The sequence below is a fragment of the Pleurodeles waltl genome, chromosome 3_1, assembly GCF_031143425.1.
Source record: "Pleurodeles waltl isolate 20211129_DDA chromosome 3_1, aPleWal1.hap1.20221129, whole genome shotgun sequence".
NCBI classification, from domain to species: Eukaryota; Metazoa; Chordata; class Amphibia; order Caudata; family Salamandridae; genus Pleurodeles; species Pleurodeles waltl.
Window position 1 is genome coordinate 1,967,905,720 of NC_090440.1, and position 16,500 is coordinate 1,967,922,219.

A 16,500-nucleotide genomic window follows, 5' to 3' on the forward strand; every position below is an offset into this window, starting at 1 on the left:
TAGTTTCTTGATTACTTGAGGCAACACAGGGTGTGCAGCCTACTTCACCAACTCATAGTAGTTGGTGGTTTGTCACAATAAACATAGCTTATGCTAAAGCTCATGTACACATGATCCCACTGGTTCCATGAAGATCAACTAAGGGAGTAGCAGTTTCCTGGGAGAACGTTCAGCTCATTTTCTTACTTGCCACCTACAGAGCCTGTACTTAACACATTCTCTAATATGCTAATATAAATTGCTGCACCAGGGTGCTATAGACATATAAGGCTTAATTTTACTTCTGTGTGAAATAAATTAATGGATTTTGCATGTGGTGTCTTTATCGTCCCTGTGATCAACGTTGTTTTATATGCCATCATTGTGTAAAACCTGTGAGACATAAAAGGAAGAGTAGGGTAATGGATCAGTTACTTACTAATAACCTCCATTACCCTGAGCCTGACTTCTCCACTTCACAGTCCCAATGCCCTCCAACACCATGTGTGGTCTTAAGTCACGGCTCGTGGGGGGTGCAAGGGGCAGGGCGGCACACGGGCGGGAATATTAATAAATCTAAAACGTAAATTGAAAAAACGTACCTGCGCGCCACACCGTGGATCCTCTGTCTCCTCAGCAGCAGACAGGCACAGGCTCCCAGTTTGCACTGCGGCCAATCTTGATGCTCCTCAGAGCAGCGTTAGGATTGGCTGGGAGCACCCAGTCAGGGCACTCCTGCGCAGACTAGGAGCCTGTGCTTGCTCTCCCTTCGTCCCTGTCATCCCCAATGTCTTTAACAATAAAAGGATAATAAACCGGGTTTATTATCCTTTCGTTGTTAAAGGATTTGCAGCGGTTGCTGCCGGGACAGTAGGGAGTGGTGCTCCTCCTCTATTGCAGGGGGGGTGACGCACCTTCGCCATAGTGGGGGAGGGAGCGGTCTTACATCAACTTGTGCTGAGAGGATACTTGAAGAAGCAGCAGTCACATTGAGAGCCGTCTTAGTTTTAGATCTTCAAAGAGAATATTTTCTTTAAAGTATCAATAATGAATTGCACATGTATTTTTGTCTGTCAACAGTATGCTAGTAAACTGTGCACTGACGGATCTCACAGTGTAGCAACTTCGATCAGAAAAGCACGACTTGGGGTAATAAAGAATACAGTTAAGTAATTGAGTACATTTCTTCTTGTTTTAATCTGAATGAATTTCTGAAACATATGTATTTTAATCTGATTAGGTGTTTTTCAGTTAATAAGTGAAACTCCCAAGGCACAAAACTAAATAAGCATAATTAGTCTGCAATTTTACAAGCATCCAAACATCTCCACTAAACAGTCATACATATTACATGCCAAATAATCACGATATACCTGAACATGTTGGTGGATAATAGCAGTAATTTCACCATCTTCATTCCTAGGGTAATAGATCTTCTCTGATATTCTGTAAACTTCAATTTCACAAGGGGGGAATTCTCGTCCTGAAAAGGGAAATTAATTGAAAATTATGAATAATGAACAATCATAAAGCTATACATAAATGTATCATTATGTAAACTAAAAAACGGAATTAAATATCTCAGCATACAGGGATATGTATAATCAGTGTGAAAGCCACCAGTGTATCAATCATAAAATAACTCAACTGGGTACATGATGTTTTGTGGAAGTTGTCATGTATGAATCTAGAACTAGGGTTGATGTTGTTTTTGGCTTTTTTTTAATAAGTGCCATTCTTTATTTAGTAACCTATGCTGTCTGCACTTTCCTCCAAATGTACACATGTACTGTAGGTTCAGAGGAAACTGGAGATGAACATGGCTTACCACTAAGAATAGTCAAATGCCGAACTCGAAGTAAACCTTAGTTGAAACTCACTTAAGCGTGTCAAAAAACTTGTAAACAATAGGATACAGATGTAACCTTAACTCCCACGCCTGCCATAAAGTGTGGAAGATCAAGTGCATATGAAAATAAATAGTGCTCTTTGCCAGTACATATATAGCTTCAGAGTTGGATGCTGAAGGAATTTGCCTATCAGGGAGTCTTATGTCCTCAGCTAATTTATCATCCGTTCTGTTAGTTTCATTTTTATTTTATCCATGACTGTCCAATCTTGTACATCTTTTATCCAGTATCCATTTTGTGGACTTTTGGAACCACCCTTTGTATTGAGATTCGACACCTTGCCAGGAGTGCAATATGGAAAAATGTCTTTTTGATTTTACAAAGACATTTGCTAACATGAATCTCAAATAAATAGGTCTGGGGGTGCACTCCATGGCTGCCCATAGATATTCTAGTAATCTATTCTTCATTGTACCCCGATATGATAGTAAGACCTAGCAGAGCAGTCCAAGCCAAATAAAAAAAAAACAGTGTATTTTTATATTTTGGGCAGCTAGTGTCTTATTTGAGTCTCTGTGTATCACCAACAGTTTAACGTACCTTGTATGTAATATATTGAAATAGCAAATGCCGAATCGAGCAATAGAGGAGATTTGGCGTGTTAGCTGTAGGACATTCTCAGATTGCTTAGCTGCACATTCTAACCCACAGTATGAATCATATTTTTGTCTTACCAGCAGTGGTTGATTTGGTGTATCTGCTGGTATTGCCTGATAGGGTAAGGGAGAATTTAGCGTCCTACACCAGATCTTTCTACTTCTTCACAGACAGCCAAGGATTGTAAAAATTGTCTAATTGTCAGCTGAAAGGCTGTGGTGGCACTGTCTAGGGTTGTTAAGGAGTTAGTGGCATATAAATCACCTGCTGTGTTGCATCCTGATCTTTAACAGACTGTTATGCTCATTATTTTTTCTTGTTGGGTTGTGTTTTCATTTATTCTTTTAGATTCAAAGAGGGTGATCTGACGTTCAGTTGTGGTTAGTCGGTTCCCAGCAGCTCCCCATGGAGACTTTTCTTCTCCAGTCCAGCTAGCAGCAAACAGCAGTTGGGCGCAAGGTCGTAAGCCTCCAAGGCAAGGACTTGTAGTCCTCTCTCATTGTACTTGAATTGTAGCGCATCCGTCTTCACTTCTCTTTTTGGCTCTAAGTATAGTTGGGTACATGCTACATTGGAATAAATATAGATACATATGGAGTATTAGCATTTTTGTCATGCCCACTCTCCCGGCTAGGGACACTGCAAGGATGTTAAAAAATCGACTGAGTTGGTAATTGTATGTATTTCTTTTTCTTTATGTAAGAGTAAATAACATCAAGGTAGCGGAACAAGTCTTTCACTCAGGTCATCCCCATCTCTGGCACAATGTCAAAGCATCTGTAACGTAGGCCCTCTAATAGGAATATTTGTAGGTTTTGTCTGTAAATTCTCAGTGTGGACTGATCATTCTCGATAGAATTTCCAACAACGCCAAGGGATATACCTGGTATACCAGACATAACAAGAGTCAACTACACAAAATCATACTACGTTTACAACCATATAGTTCTATTGGCTACTTTTTGAGTAAGGTACATAGCTGGCAGGCCCGTTCTTCTTAATTGAATCCATTAGTTCGAACTCTCAGCACGGTTTTGTGCATTGAATTTGCACTGGATTTAGGCAATTGAACCAGTTCATTAGTTTCTTATCCGACATGCAGGATGTTTAGTGTGCCAGTAAATGTTTGGTGCCCTTTAGCAGAAAGTCCTCGTTGATTTCGTCTTGTGTGTGGGACATCTAGCTCTTCCCATTGTTCATATCTTACTTTCCTGAATATGAGTTATGCACCTGCAGGTATTCATATTTCCTTGTGTTGAGTTTTGTCCAGAATTCTAGTTCTTCTAAGTAAATCATACCTTGGGTCAGAGATCAGGACATTTTCGCTTTATATTTCTTTGGGGAAATCCTGTCCTTATCATCATCTATGACACAATTAAAGTGTAGAGCTTAGGTGGGGCACCAATAAGCAGTTCAGCTCCATAAAAAGCATGGCTGCGAATTATCCTAACATTCCGAATCTGAGAGGGCCCTTTGATTGAGACATACACTTAAGCAAAGTAGTCTTGTCTCCCTCCAGGAAATTTGGAGAAATAGTGGTATCTTCTATTTGAGGCCTGGTCTCATGGCCATTGTTAAGGCTGTAAAGTGTTTTGGATGTGGTGGAAATGACAGTGATAGGGTTCTGCAAACTGGCCACGGGCACGTGCACCCGGCCCTTTTTATTGGCAGGTTCACCTGACTGGTGGTATCTGTGTTGGGTGGGTGTGGGGTATGTATGTAAGACCAGCCCTCAGCCGAGTGGCTGGTAAAACACTAGAACGTGTCCAGCAGGACACTACATGCCTCCAAAACTTTATTGAGGAACAAAACAAAGTCCAACCTGTAAAATAAAACACAGTAACAAAAACACCACCATCAGTCTCTCGGCCTCGAGAAGGCAGGTCGCAGTATTGCAGGGGACAGGTGCAGCTGGGAGCACCCAGACACCTCCGCACGAGTCCATGATTTAACCAGGTACAGCTGGGCACGAACACTGTGTGGAAGATGTCCGGACTCTGTGACAGTCAGAAGGTTGGTTAAGTGTCCACTCATGCACTGTGGTTCAGTCCTGTGGGCACTCGTGGCGAGGCTGGTGGTGTATATAGTTCACTTTGTTCGAATTGGGTGTATCATTCGAATAGGGTTCATCATTCGAATTGGGTGCATCAGAAGCGTTGGTGGAGTCCGCTGCGAATATGCTTCTTGAGATTTCCTGGCTTAATGAAGGCAAATCCTTTGAAGACAAATGACTACAAAGAGGTACTGAAGAGAATCAAGTTAAGCTCCAAGTGCAGACAATCTAGCTGATGGGACCTTTAAGTAAATGCTTACTTTTAGCAGGTGTTAGCAAGGGATGGGCCACGGAAATAATATTACAGCACCAGGACTGAAACATCCATATTTAGGAACGCCATTGAATGAGTCCTGGTGTCTGTTAATTGCACCGACACAGTCATCACATTTTACTAAGGAAGTCCCGGATCCACTTCAGCAGCAGCTATGCCTCCTGCACTTCACCGGCAAGCCCTGTGCAGGGGTGCACAATGCGTCCAAGGAATCCCGATGAGTGAGCGTCCCTTTGTGTTGTTGGGTTGTAAGTGTGGTGTGACCGCATCTGCTGGTTGTTATCACCCTCTGGTCCATCGCAGCCACTTCTCATTTCGGGAGGCTAGTTGCCACACTACCTTCCGGTCCTTCACCTTTTAAACAGCACAGAGGACCCTGGTTCCCCTGCTCCAGCTACAAGCCTTAGGTGCTGTGAGCATCTTTTAATACTTTAACTTTTAAATCGATGCACTAACTATTTACAGTTGCGAGCATCTGATTGTGCACATTTTTCTAAACATTTAGTTTAAAGTTCTAATTTCAGTTCTCTTTACTGTCATTGGTGGGGTTGTGTTGGCGGGCCCTTTTTGTTTTTAACTTTCCGACACCCTCCAGTCCGCAGCAGCCACTTCTCACTGATTTAGCGGAGATGGTGCCGGCCCCCTCCTCACTCACTTCTAACTGTGACTTTCTCTTTGTGCCCAATATTGAATTGGTGGCGCTTAACCTAGGCTTCTCTCAGACTAAAATCATCATGTATGCTGGTCTTAGATTCTGGGAAGCTTTGGTGTGGATTGTTGAACACATGCTTGCTAATAAAACATGATATTGAAACCTGCGATCTAATTTTAACTGAGTCTCTTGATTGCCTCTTTACCACAGAGACCTGGGCTGAAGCTGACTCAAACCCAGACCTTATTGATGCTATCCCTCCTGGTTATTCTATTTATAGGCTTGACCGTCAAGGCCGGGTGGGTGGGAGCCTTGCCATTATTTCCAGGAATACACTTAGCTGTATGTTGGATTCAATATCCCCCAACAACAAAGTCAGTACTGAGGCAGCCTTTTGAGGAATAAAGCTCTCAACGAAGGACACTTTTTCAGGGATTCTAATTTTACAGACCACCTGGCACAAGGGCCAATTTTTTAGACTCTTGGGGACAGACTATTGAACGATATTTAAATTATAGACTTACCATTATTCAAGTGGATATTAATTTTCATTTTGACAAGCCGCCCAATAAGGACACTGTCGCTTTGCTTGAGTCAATGCTGAACCTAGAACTGTCCCAGAGAGTTTGGAAGCCTACCCACCCCTCGGGACACAACCTTGAAGGCATTTTTTCTAATTATCCTGACCTCCTTATTAATGAAATTCGCCCTTTGAGCTGGAAAGATCACCATATCATTATATTTAGTATTTCTTTGGCCCATTCTAATGTTATTAAATCCCCTTCTAAGCTTATTACTTGTAGAAATGAAAGTAGTATCACCACAACTAATTTTGAGCAAGCCCTCAGTGCATCCAAACATCATACAGTGTTTTCTCAGGGTTACTCTGCTGAAAGTTTTGACATGTGGGTCTCCTCCTCTTTAGATTCTATAGCCCCTTTAAGAACTAAAACTATGACCAGAATCAAACCATCTGCCCCCTGGTTTTTGGCTGAACTTAAGGAATTGCGTCTGAAATGTCACTGGCAAGAGCGCCAGTGACTGCTTACTACCAGTGCTGAGGGGAAACATTTTGAAAAGGCTAAATACAAGACTTTGCTGTCACTCTATAAAATTGCTATCAAGGCTGCTAAAACAACCTTTTTACTGATAAAGTAGGACAGCAAGCAATTCCTCCAAACGTCTGTTTAAAACTATCAAAGACCTGATCTCCCCTCCCGCTCAGAACCAGGCTTCCACAGCCCAAGCTTTTTGTGATGGTATGGCACCCTGTTTCAAAAATAATATCCTGGATCTATATTCCACCTTTGACCTTTTTCTAGATTGCGACTTCCTGTCTGCTGTTGTGGACTCCTCTGGACTAAGACTGGTGGAGTTTCCCATTATTTCTTTTCAGCAGACCAAGGAGCTGCTTCTGAGCACTAAATCTGGGTCTCCACTAGATCCCTGTTCGGCCAAAAGATTTCACCTGGCTCCCGATTCTATTGCTGGCTTTTTGCATAGTATTTGCAGTGGCATCATTCAATCAGGCATCTTTCCCATATCCTAGAAAGAGCCATATCACTCCCTTATTGAAAAAATATAACGCTTCTCCCGACGATTTTAAGAACTATCGTCCGGATCTTCTCGCTCCCTTTTCCAGCCAAACTTTTGGAGAAATTTTAAAATCTGCAAAAACATGGGTACTTTATTTGACAATTCTGTGAGTTTTGACAACCAGGCTAGCCGCACAACCTGCACTTGTTTTCATATCATCAGAATCTTGAGGAAGATTTTTCCTTTTATCCCTAAGGAGTTACATAAGGCGGTTGTCATTGTGCTTATTACAGCTCAGTTGGAGTACTGTAACTCCTTATACCTGAACTCTAACTTAACAAGTGTTAACAAGTTGCAGGTTGTTGAGAATGCAGCTGCTCACCTCATTCTGAACATCCCTAGACAGGTATTGGTGAGGGAGGGACTGCGTGCCCTCCACTGGCTTCCTATTAGAAAGCAAATCGTGTTCAAAGCTCTATGCATGGTACATAAAGCCCTTCACTTCCAGAACATGGAATACCTTAATGCTATGTTTTGGTGGTAGGTCCCTCCTAGATCTTTTAGATCTTCCTTGCATAAATTGGTAGGTGTTCCTAGATTTCGTAAAGTTAAATGGGGCAAAAGAGCTTTCTCTGTGGGAGTGGCCAAGATAAGGAACACTCTACCATCCCACATTGCGAAACCAATACCTTGCCTACTTTTAAAAAACAACGAAAAACATGGCTCTTTACTCCGTATGGTCTTGAATGTGTGTTACTGTTGTCCTACCGGTTCTCTGCCATCGCTTTGATGTCCTCGGGTTTAACGCACTCTATAAATGCTTTTAACATAACATTTACCATAATATCAGAGGTGCACTGTGGCCGGGCGATCAGCTGTAGGGATGGCAGAGGGGCTTCTAGTATTTGAAGGAGCCTTGGGTTGAGCAAGTGCTCTTTTGAGTTTCTGCGTTATGGCTCAGTACATCTTTTTCAGTAACATTACCTGTCAGTACCTTTGTAGTAAACAAATCTTTACCGAATGCATCAATAACCCTCTGACCGGCATCTTGTTCACCATGTAGGAAGAACCCCAAAGCAAACAAAAAAATATCAAGTTAATTTGGTGCTCTCATAACACTGTATATTAGATGCATGACACAATGGGTATATACATTTATTTTATTGCTTTGTGTAGCACCAAGTATGTCAGCTAATGGCCTTCTTAGCGCTTTACGCATAGACTTTGGCTACATTGTCAGAATACAGATCATCAATGCATGCGATGGAAGCAAGTAACAGAGAGGTATCTCTAGAGAATGCAGCGACTTTGGTCTCGGTGCTTCTGGGTCAGTGGTGAGTACCTCATGAAGGATCTGGAGTATTTAATGCAGCTAGTATATAGCATTTCTCACAAATACACCCATAAATCATGCTACGTGCACCCCAAGTCCTGTCACACTGAGGACCGTGGTGCTTTGTTAAGTCTGTGGTTTTTGTGTTTGGCAGTGTTTGAGGAGTGGTGGCAGAGAGCTGCACGGACAAGATACAAACAATCTGTGAGCTGCAGAAGGGTAAACCATATATAGCTGGCAGTCACAAGAAGCACTGAACCCAGCCTAGTGGGCCTGTGGTGCTCCAGCAAATGGTGATTTGAAACACGATCTGTCTACCACCTCCTGTCCCACGGACAGTCACAGGCTGTTGTCCAAGGGCTTTGTGTGTTTAGGCAGGTGGCTGGTCGATTGGTAATGCTTGGGGTTGTGGCACCAGGGTAGAGCCTCCTGTTTCCTTGGAGCATGAGAGCTGGGCTTGGCCTCTGAGGCAACATTACTGGCACATGGGTCCTTGTAGGTCATCAGAGAGCACAGTGTTAAAGGTGAGCCAAACCCTCTACCCAGGGCACAGCATGCACCAGGTGCTCTCCACACCAAGGTGAAAGAATGTGGGTGGGCTATAGGGGATAGAAGTGAAGCACATTCTTTTGTTGTTCTCATTTGTGTTAGAAACAGGGATTTAAAAGGATCAAAACAAGAGGAGCGGGCAGGATAACTGGTGTAGGGTGGCTTCCTTTTCAAGTACCTCTCTACATAGTTCTGTAGGTGCAGCCTTTCTGTGGGGTAATGCCTCTTCACAGCAGTGTGGTCTCTAGTACAGATCACCCAAAACAGAGATACAAAGAGGTGTGTCCTTGCCAAACCTGGGACAAAGTAAGTGAACAATGCAGCCAAAAAGAAAAAGGGAGCACACTGCCTTGCATTCAAGCGGAAAATAGCCCCAAGGCATCATGGTAAATGCAGTCATTCAAATAAAAATAACGAGAATTTTTCACAAAAAATATTCACCCTAAGTAGGTGCAGCAAGTGCTGTATTGCTGTAGAAAGTCTTTCACCTAAGGTAGGTGCAGCGAGTGCCGTATCTCTGGACACGTGTTTCTGGCTTTCGGCCGTGCTGCACCTACTTATGGTGAATAATTTTTTTGAAAAATTCTCGCTATTTATATTTAAATGACTGCATTTGGGGTTATTTTCCACTTGAATACAAGGCAGTGTGCTCCCTTTTTCTTTTTGGATGTCTAAATGACGGCCCCCATGAGCCACTTGCTGACGAGCACTGGCGATGCACCTGTGCGCCTACTGAGTGGTACAAAACCTGTGAAGACGTTTGGCGGCATTTCAAGCGACCCCTTCAGTTACATACGGTCTCTGCTGATGACGGCCGAAAGCCAGAAACACGTATCCAGAGATACGGCACTCGCTGCACCTACCTCTGGTGAAAGACTTTCTACAGCGATGCAGCACTTGCTGCACCTACTTAGGGTGAATCATTTTTTTGAAAAATTCTCGCTATTTATATTTAAATGACTGCATTTACCATGATGCCTTGGGGTTATTTTCCACTTGAATACAAGGCAGTGTGCTCCCTTTTTCTTTTTTAACAATGCAGCCTTTTTACATGCATGTGCTGGACAGTGGTCAGAACGAGTTTCACAGCCACATGATGGGCACTCTGAACCCTGGGTTGTTTGGTATCAAATAACTCAAAATGAAAAATCGAAACTGGTGCCTGTATTGGATTTATTGAAAAATATACCCAAGGACCACTTCTGGCAAAAGCTAACTAACCCTGGCATGGTTGCTGAGCAGTCAAAACCTGTCTGCCATCACCAGACAAGATTCTGGAACCATGGGGTGAGAGCCTATGCTCCCTGGGCCCAGAGAACAAAGGCCTTCCTGGGCAGAGGTGTTACACCTCCTCCCCCAGGAATGTGGAAAGCCCTGCCTATGAGCTTCAAAGGGCTTGCTGCCCTTGAAACTCGACCCCCAGTCCTGTTTTTAGCACCAGATGGCTGTCCTTGTTACAAACCCCCACTTTTAGAGGGAGCAACAGCGGGCAAATGCACAAAGGGCAGGCGGAGTGGCCAACCCCAGCTTGCTCCAATCCTAAGGTGTTGCATGTGAGGTAACCTCTCCATTTCATTTTCCTCCATCTTGCATGGTGGGGAAATAGCCTATCAGGGATAGGGAAGTGACCTCTGCCTACAAGAAGTGGTCACAAAGTGTGTGTGGCCACCCTAAGGTACATGACCCATTGGCCACTATGAAGTACTCTTCTAAACGCCCACTAGATGCAGCATTTAGTGGGCACCCTTAGACCTGCCGATCAGATTTCAATGTCACAAGAAGGCCAGCAACAAATAAGACACAAGGCTTGAGAACTGCATTCCTGCTTCACAAGGAAAATGGCACTAAATCCTGCCTGCGGCACCCAGGACTTGATAATCACCGCTGAGGGGTTGCATGGACATTTGACGGACTCTACAAAAACCCAGTGGACCTCCGCCCTTCTGAAAATCACCAAATATCTCCCTCTACAGTGAAGGTATCACTCCCTACAACAAAGAAGCAAAAGACCAGTCAATTCTAGTTCACTGACCAAGGATATGGACACAGCAGACTGATTAAATTTCACTCAATGGCCTGGGAGGACAAACCCTGCAAGTGTGCCAAGTTTGGTGGTGCTGTGACCTCCAGTGGATGAACCGTGCAATAGCCCGGGCTACTGAATCCCCAACATCAGACACCCAGAATAAAAGTCCTCTCTGGACTCCAAAAGGGACAGGAGAAAGCCCAGTCAAGGGGCCTAAGGACAAGTAAGAACCACCCCCCAGAGTGGTCCTGCTGACCTGCAATCCACCCTCAAAGATACCTGCCATCTGCTTCCAAGGGTACCTTGGCGCACAGCACTTGGCTCACTTTAATGCTCTGCACCCAACCTCCCTGGGCCCTGCACTGGAAAACCAGCTGTGCTCTATGGGTCCCCCACCCCCTGCGACCTCTACACTCCAAGGAGACCCACTGGACTTACCCTGAAGTCCATCTGTTCATTGCTTTTCCAACTTGTCCCCCACAGTGGTCCTGAACCAGCTCCAAAGACTTTTCAGCAGTTGTTTTGCCAAAACTGGGAGCCACCCAAACTTCCCCAGCTGGTCCGCAGGACACCTCAATGACCTCGACCTAAAAACAAATTTTCCAAGTGGTCCTGCAAAAGCTCCAAAGACTTTTCAGCAGCTGCCTGATTCTGTATGCATTTTTAAAGTGTCTCCCATTGATTCCTACGGTGCGATATTATGCACAAATACAAGACATTTTCTAAACTTTGAAAAATCATAACTTGAAAAGTATTTACCCTATTTTGATGATCTTGGTCTTACAACATTTATAATAATCTGAAGTATTTGTGTATATTGGTCTTGAGTTATTCCTTTGAGTGTGTGTCCATTTTTATTGATACTGTGAGTACAAGAAATGCTTTGCACTTCTCCAAGATTGGCCTAACTGCTCGACCAGGCTACCATAAAAATTAGGGTATTAAGTGGTCACGTTTGTACCTCTGTAAGCCAACGTGTGGTTGCTCAGACTCTCTGCACAGAGTACATGGTTTTGTACACTACAAAGAGAGCTAGCCTTCTACACTTACATTCTCCAATTGCTAATTCAGAACACCTTCTTCCACTATACTCCTAAACCCTGCATGATAAATTGACCTTGGTCTACTTTTTGTTGCTTCCTCTCCTTTCTTTCTTTAGAGCGATCCTCTTCTTACCTTCCATCCTCAGCCTACTTTCTATTTCTGAAAACAGCTTCCTCTTGGTCTTATGCCTCCCTGCCCCAATCCTTCTTACTGTAATTCAGCAATACTTCACTTCATAGTTCACTACCTTTCCTCATTAAAATCCTATCCCTATAATCTAACATCATCTAATCTCCGCCAGCCTATTTATCTCACCAACCATTTGCCTGAAACTACATATACCCAAATAATGATCACACCTACCTGGTATTAATATATCATAAAATAACTACAAATGTATGCACTGTGTCTTCAGAACATATGACTAATTGAATTACCAGGAATAAACACTACATTAATCACAAACCTTGTGTTTCTGAGTAGTATGTTACTCGCCACAAAATGCTTCAACACCACGCCAGGTGTAGTAAGCATTATATAAATACAATTACAGTTGAGTAAACATTGCTCTCCATCTTTTCTTTACAGCCACCTATTAATGCAAATACAGTATAGTAATTTTTAGTGTAGGTACAAATAAATACTACTTGGTTTTTATTAGGAAACTGTATCTCATATTTGAGTGAACATACTACAATGTAGTACATGATTACTGACTAAAGTTAGCCCACAATAGAAAAGCATGTTAATATTCCTTAAATGAAACATTTTGAAAGTGAAAGAGTCTGTAGCATTTGCAACTGTACTGAAGTTCTCACCTGGAAGATACATACCTTCATTAAATAGCTTGACAAAATCAAGGGCATGTTTGATAATAGTTCTCATTTTGTCTAAAATATCCGCTCTAACAACTCCATTAGGCTGGGGACCAACTTCCACACCTGCAATATTACAAAAATAAGAAAGCTTTAGAAAATAGGGGCAAAACTTGTTTCATAACTTAAAAGATTTGTGCTGTCCTGCTCCACACCAAAACTTCGTAAAGGTATTAACAAAGGGTAAAAGCAAGTTAATGAAGGTATATGAAGCATTACATAAACTCAGGACATGAGACACAAAACTACTGTATGTATGTGTTTATCAATATAGGGGCAAATTTACAGTTCGGAGGAGAGGGCACTCCATTGCAATGGTGATGGAGTATTCTCTTTGCCAAATTGAAGGCTCGCCCGACTTATTTAGAGACAGGCGAACATTCATTATCTTGACCGCAGAGTCTCTTTGGTCTCTGCCACTGACATAAACCTCTAATGGCTGTTGGAGGTTTGGCCATGTGTCCACCCAACCAATTTAGAGTGGTCAAACACATGGCCAGTTTTCACTGTCAGTCAATGCCAGGTAAAAAATGGGAGTGACCAACAGTGAAAACAGCAAAATGTCCTGTTTGCCATAAAAGAAAGAACCTATAGCGAGGGGGTGGGCTTTCGTTTAATTATTTTCCAAAACAAAATATAATTGTGTGTTATTTATTTTAAAGAAAATTAAAAAATAACCTGCAAGTTTGACATGCTGCTCCATCATGTTGACGGAGTTGTCCGTCAAAGTTAGAATGCATTGACAGGAACTGCCATTGCTAGCGATGCCCTCTGGCCTGGAAGACATCTTGAAATTTGGCAGACATGGACTCCACTAGGGCGACAGAGTACTTTTCTGAACCCTAAATTAGGTCGATAGCTATTACTAACAAACTCCTAAATTTCAAATACATAGCTTGTTTTCATTTCATAACAATTTTTTTAAATATGTGTTGCTCCAAGGAAACGAGTTATGCTCACAAGATTCATTTGTAATTTTCCTGAGGGACTAAATACAAGACATTACTCATGCACAACAGTTGGCACCTATAGAGAACCTATTATACAGTGAACGTCATAGTCAAGAGTTTGAACTTATGAAAGAATGCTAACCTACATTTCACTAAAATGGGACTCATATTGGCAACGTGTACAATTAACAGCATTTAACACCTCTGGAGAAGGTCTTAACGGCTGTTTGTTTGTTGAGCAGAGAGTAGTAACACTTAAATTTACATTTACTTGTGCATTCTGTAGTCAAAACTCCTAACACTGAGAATGTAACTTGTTCTTACCAAGAGGGTGCTTGGCTACAGATCGGGTTGTCGCATATTTCAAAACTGGATGATCAATTAACAACACTGGACATGAACCTGGGGCTAAGGCTTTCTGAAAAACATATTTTAAAATGTCAGTACTGCATGACTATTCCTTTTGACTTTAATTTTATACAGTCACACATCTCAGATATACACTGTGACATTGCAAAGCCGTTTTTTTCATTAGTAGCACACTATAAAATATACCTACCAATTACAATAATAAAATCAATAACTTAATATCCTTGTGTAGCCCTCATTTCCACAATACATAATTCATGTATGCATATATTTTCATAGTGTGTAACCAGCCACATGTGCAAGAGAGCACAGCACAAATTTTCATACTAAACATTACCAGTGTAGGATTTCAACTTGATTTCTGAGTATAAAAACAATGCCAGGCAGTATAACATTGTGACTTGATTTCTGAGAACAATCTCATTTATGGCTTTGTGGCATCACTATGAGCTGGGGCACTTTTCTATTACAGAAGGGGCTGCAGACAATTGTGCGGCCCCTCTGTAATACAGATAGTGCTGCACACATATAGCCACAGAGCTGTCATCAGAGGGTGTTTATTCACTTGCCGGGAGGCATGGCCCCATGCAAATGAGGGAATCTCTTTGTCTCTGCACCCATGCCATATTATAGATGCGGGTGCAAAGGCAAAGAAGCAATCAGGAGGCGTACTGACAGTGCACCACAAAAATGTGGCACACCGTCAGTTCACCCCCGATGGCAAACCTGTGGAGGGGGCCAAGGGGGTTCTATGGACCTCCCAGACATCTCCTTGCAGGTGGGTACAGTCACTCACTGTACCCACCTACAAGGGGGATCTCTCACCCCTCTTAACATTGCAGGAGGGTCGCCATCTGCGCAGTGAAACATGGTGCAGCTGCTTCAAAGCTGCTCCGTATATCACCTGAATGCTCTGCCCCCAGGGTACTGCGAGTTCGAGGCTGTCCTAAGGGCAGCACATCCAATCTAATATGGTGCACTCTCCTTGTTTGTGCATGGCTCACCTTTTGAAAGGTGCACCTGGTGCAAACAGGAAAAATGTGCCTCATTGTGTAATATGGCCCCTAGTGTTATTAGCACCCACACCAATTGTGCGCATGCAATTAAAGTTTGAGGAGAGAAAGACTAAACCATCTGTGAGTGATTCTATCCTGTTGATTTCAAGTCGTACACTGTCTTCTGCAGAGTAAGTGTTAAAACACAAAGGGTCCGATTTGGAATTGGTGGAGAGATTACTCTGTCACAAACAATACAGATATCCTGTCCGCCGTATTGCAAGTGTCATGGAATATAACGGACTTGTAATATGGTGGACGGGATATCTGCATTGTTTGTGATGGAGTAATCTGTCCGCCAAACCCTAAATCAGGCCCTAAACCAGTACCGTGCTCTGTTCAAATATGAAATTTTGTTCTGACAAGGAATTTGAGTACGTAGAAAGAGATATTCATTTGCAATCACTACAACTACACGAAAGGAGCAGATAAATCACAGTAATTGAACAATTTATATCATTCATCTTACGATGAGCAGACACAGCCTCCCTTGAAGGTCTCCATTTAAAAGAGTTTTTGTATTTGTGAAATACATCTTCTGGTATTTTATAGAGCCAAACGAGATATGAGTCCAATCTACTCTGGCACCACTGAATGCACTGCCTTCTCATATGAATTAGATCAGTGGTTCCCAACCTGTGGTCCGGGGACACCTGGGGGTCTGCGAAGCCTTAGAAAATTTAATAATATTAACAGATTAGGTCCCCAGCATTTAGTAATGACTCTGTACGGGGTCCCCGGATTCCAATAATGATTCAGTGGGGGAACCCGGGTCCCAGTAATGATAAAGTGGGTGTCCACAGATGTCAAAAGGTTGGGAACCACTGAATTAGATGATGGTAAGCCTTTGAGGATGCTGAGCTAGAGACCACAAGACACAGAACCGATGCTGACATAATTGGGAACCAGCCAGATTCGTGTTCCAGAAGCTATGTTAAAGAACAGAATAGCAGTGATTATTCTGATTGTGTCATGGCATACAGTGCCAGCACTGAGACACCAGTGGGGCGGATGCACATTTTAGTTCAGATCCTGGAGGCTTTGGTAATTTTCCCTACATTTCCCTTGCTCCTTCCCTGCCAACACCAACTCTATAACTGAATACATTCTAGGGTTTTCTTTCTGGAGTTGTGTTCTGGTTTGGAGCGCATGTCAGAAGTCAAAGGCAAGGTTAAGGTGAGTTGAGAAGTTGATCTATTGCTTTCAAGGTATGCACAATTGGGCATCTAGTATTACGTTGGAACAAATAATAGTGTTTGACAAAAACAAGTAAAAGTGTTTGACATAACAAGTAATAT

At 42.7% G+C, this 16,500-nt stretch overlaps 1 protein-coding gene across 4 annotated transcripts in view; it reads right to left on the minus strand.

Annotated features, from left to right (window-relative positions):
• The window catches only part of ASPA (aspartoacylase), a 233,940-nt gene that overhangs the window by 101,388 nt on the left and 116,052 nt on the right, over nt 1-16,500 (minus strand). For all 4 annotated transcript variants that reach the window (XM_069226348.1, XM_069226347.1, XM_069226351.1 and 1 more), the window contains exons 3-5: nt 14,103-14,196; nt 12,787-12,894; nt 1,353-1,462 (exon numbers count right to left, since the gene is read on the minus strand). In XM_069226348.1, coding sequence (XP_069082449.1) covers nt 1,353-1,462; nt 12,787-12,894; nt 14,103-14,196 — 312 coding nt within the window. The remainder of the gene's footprint in view (nt 1-1,352; nt 1,463-12,786; nt 12,895-14,102; nt 14,197-16,500) is intronic.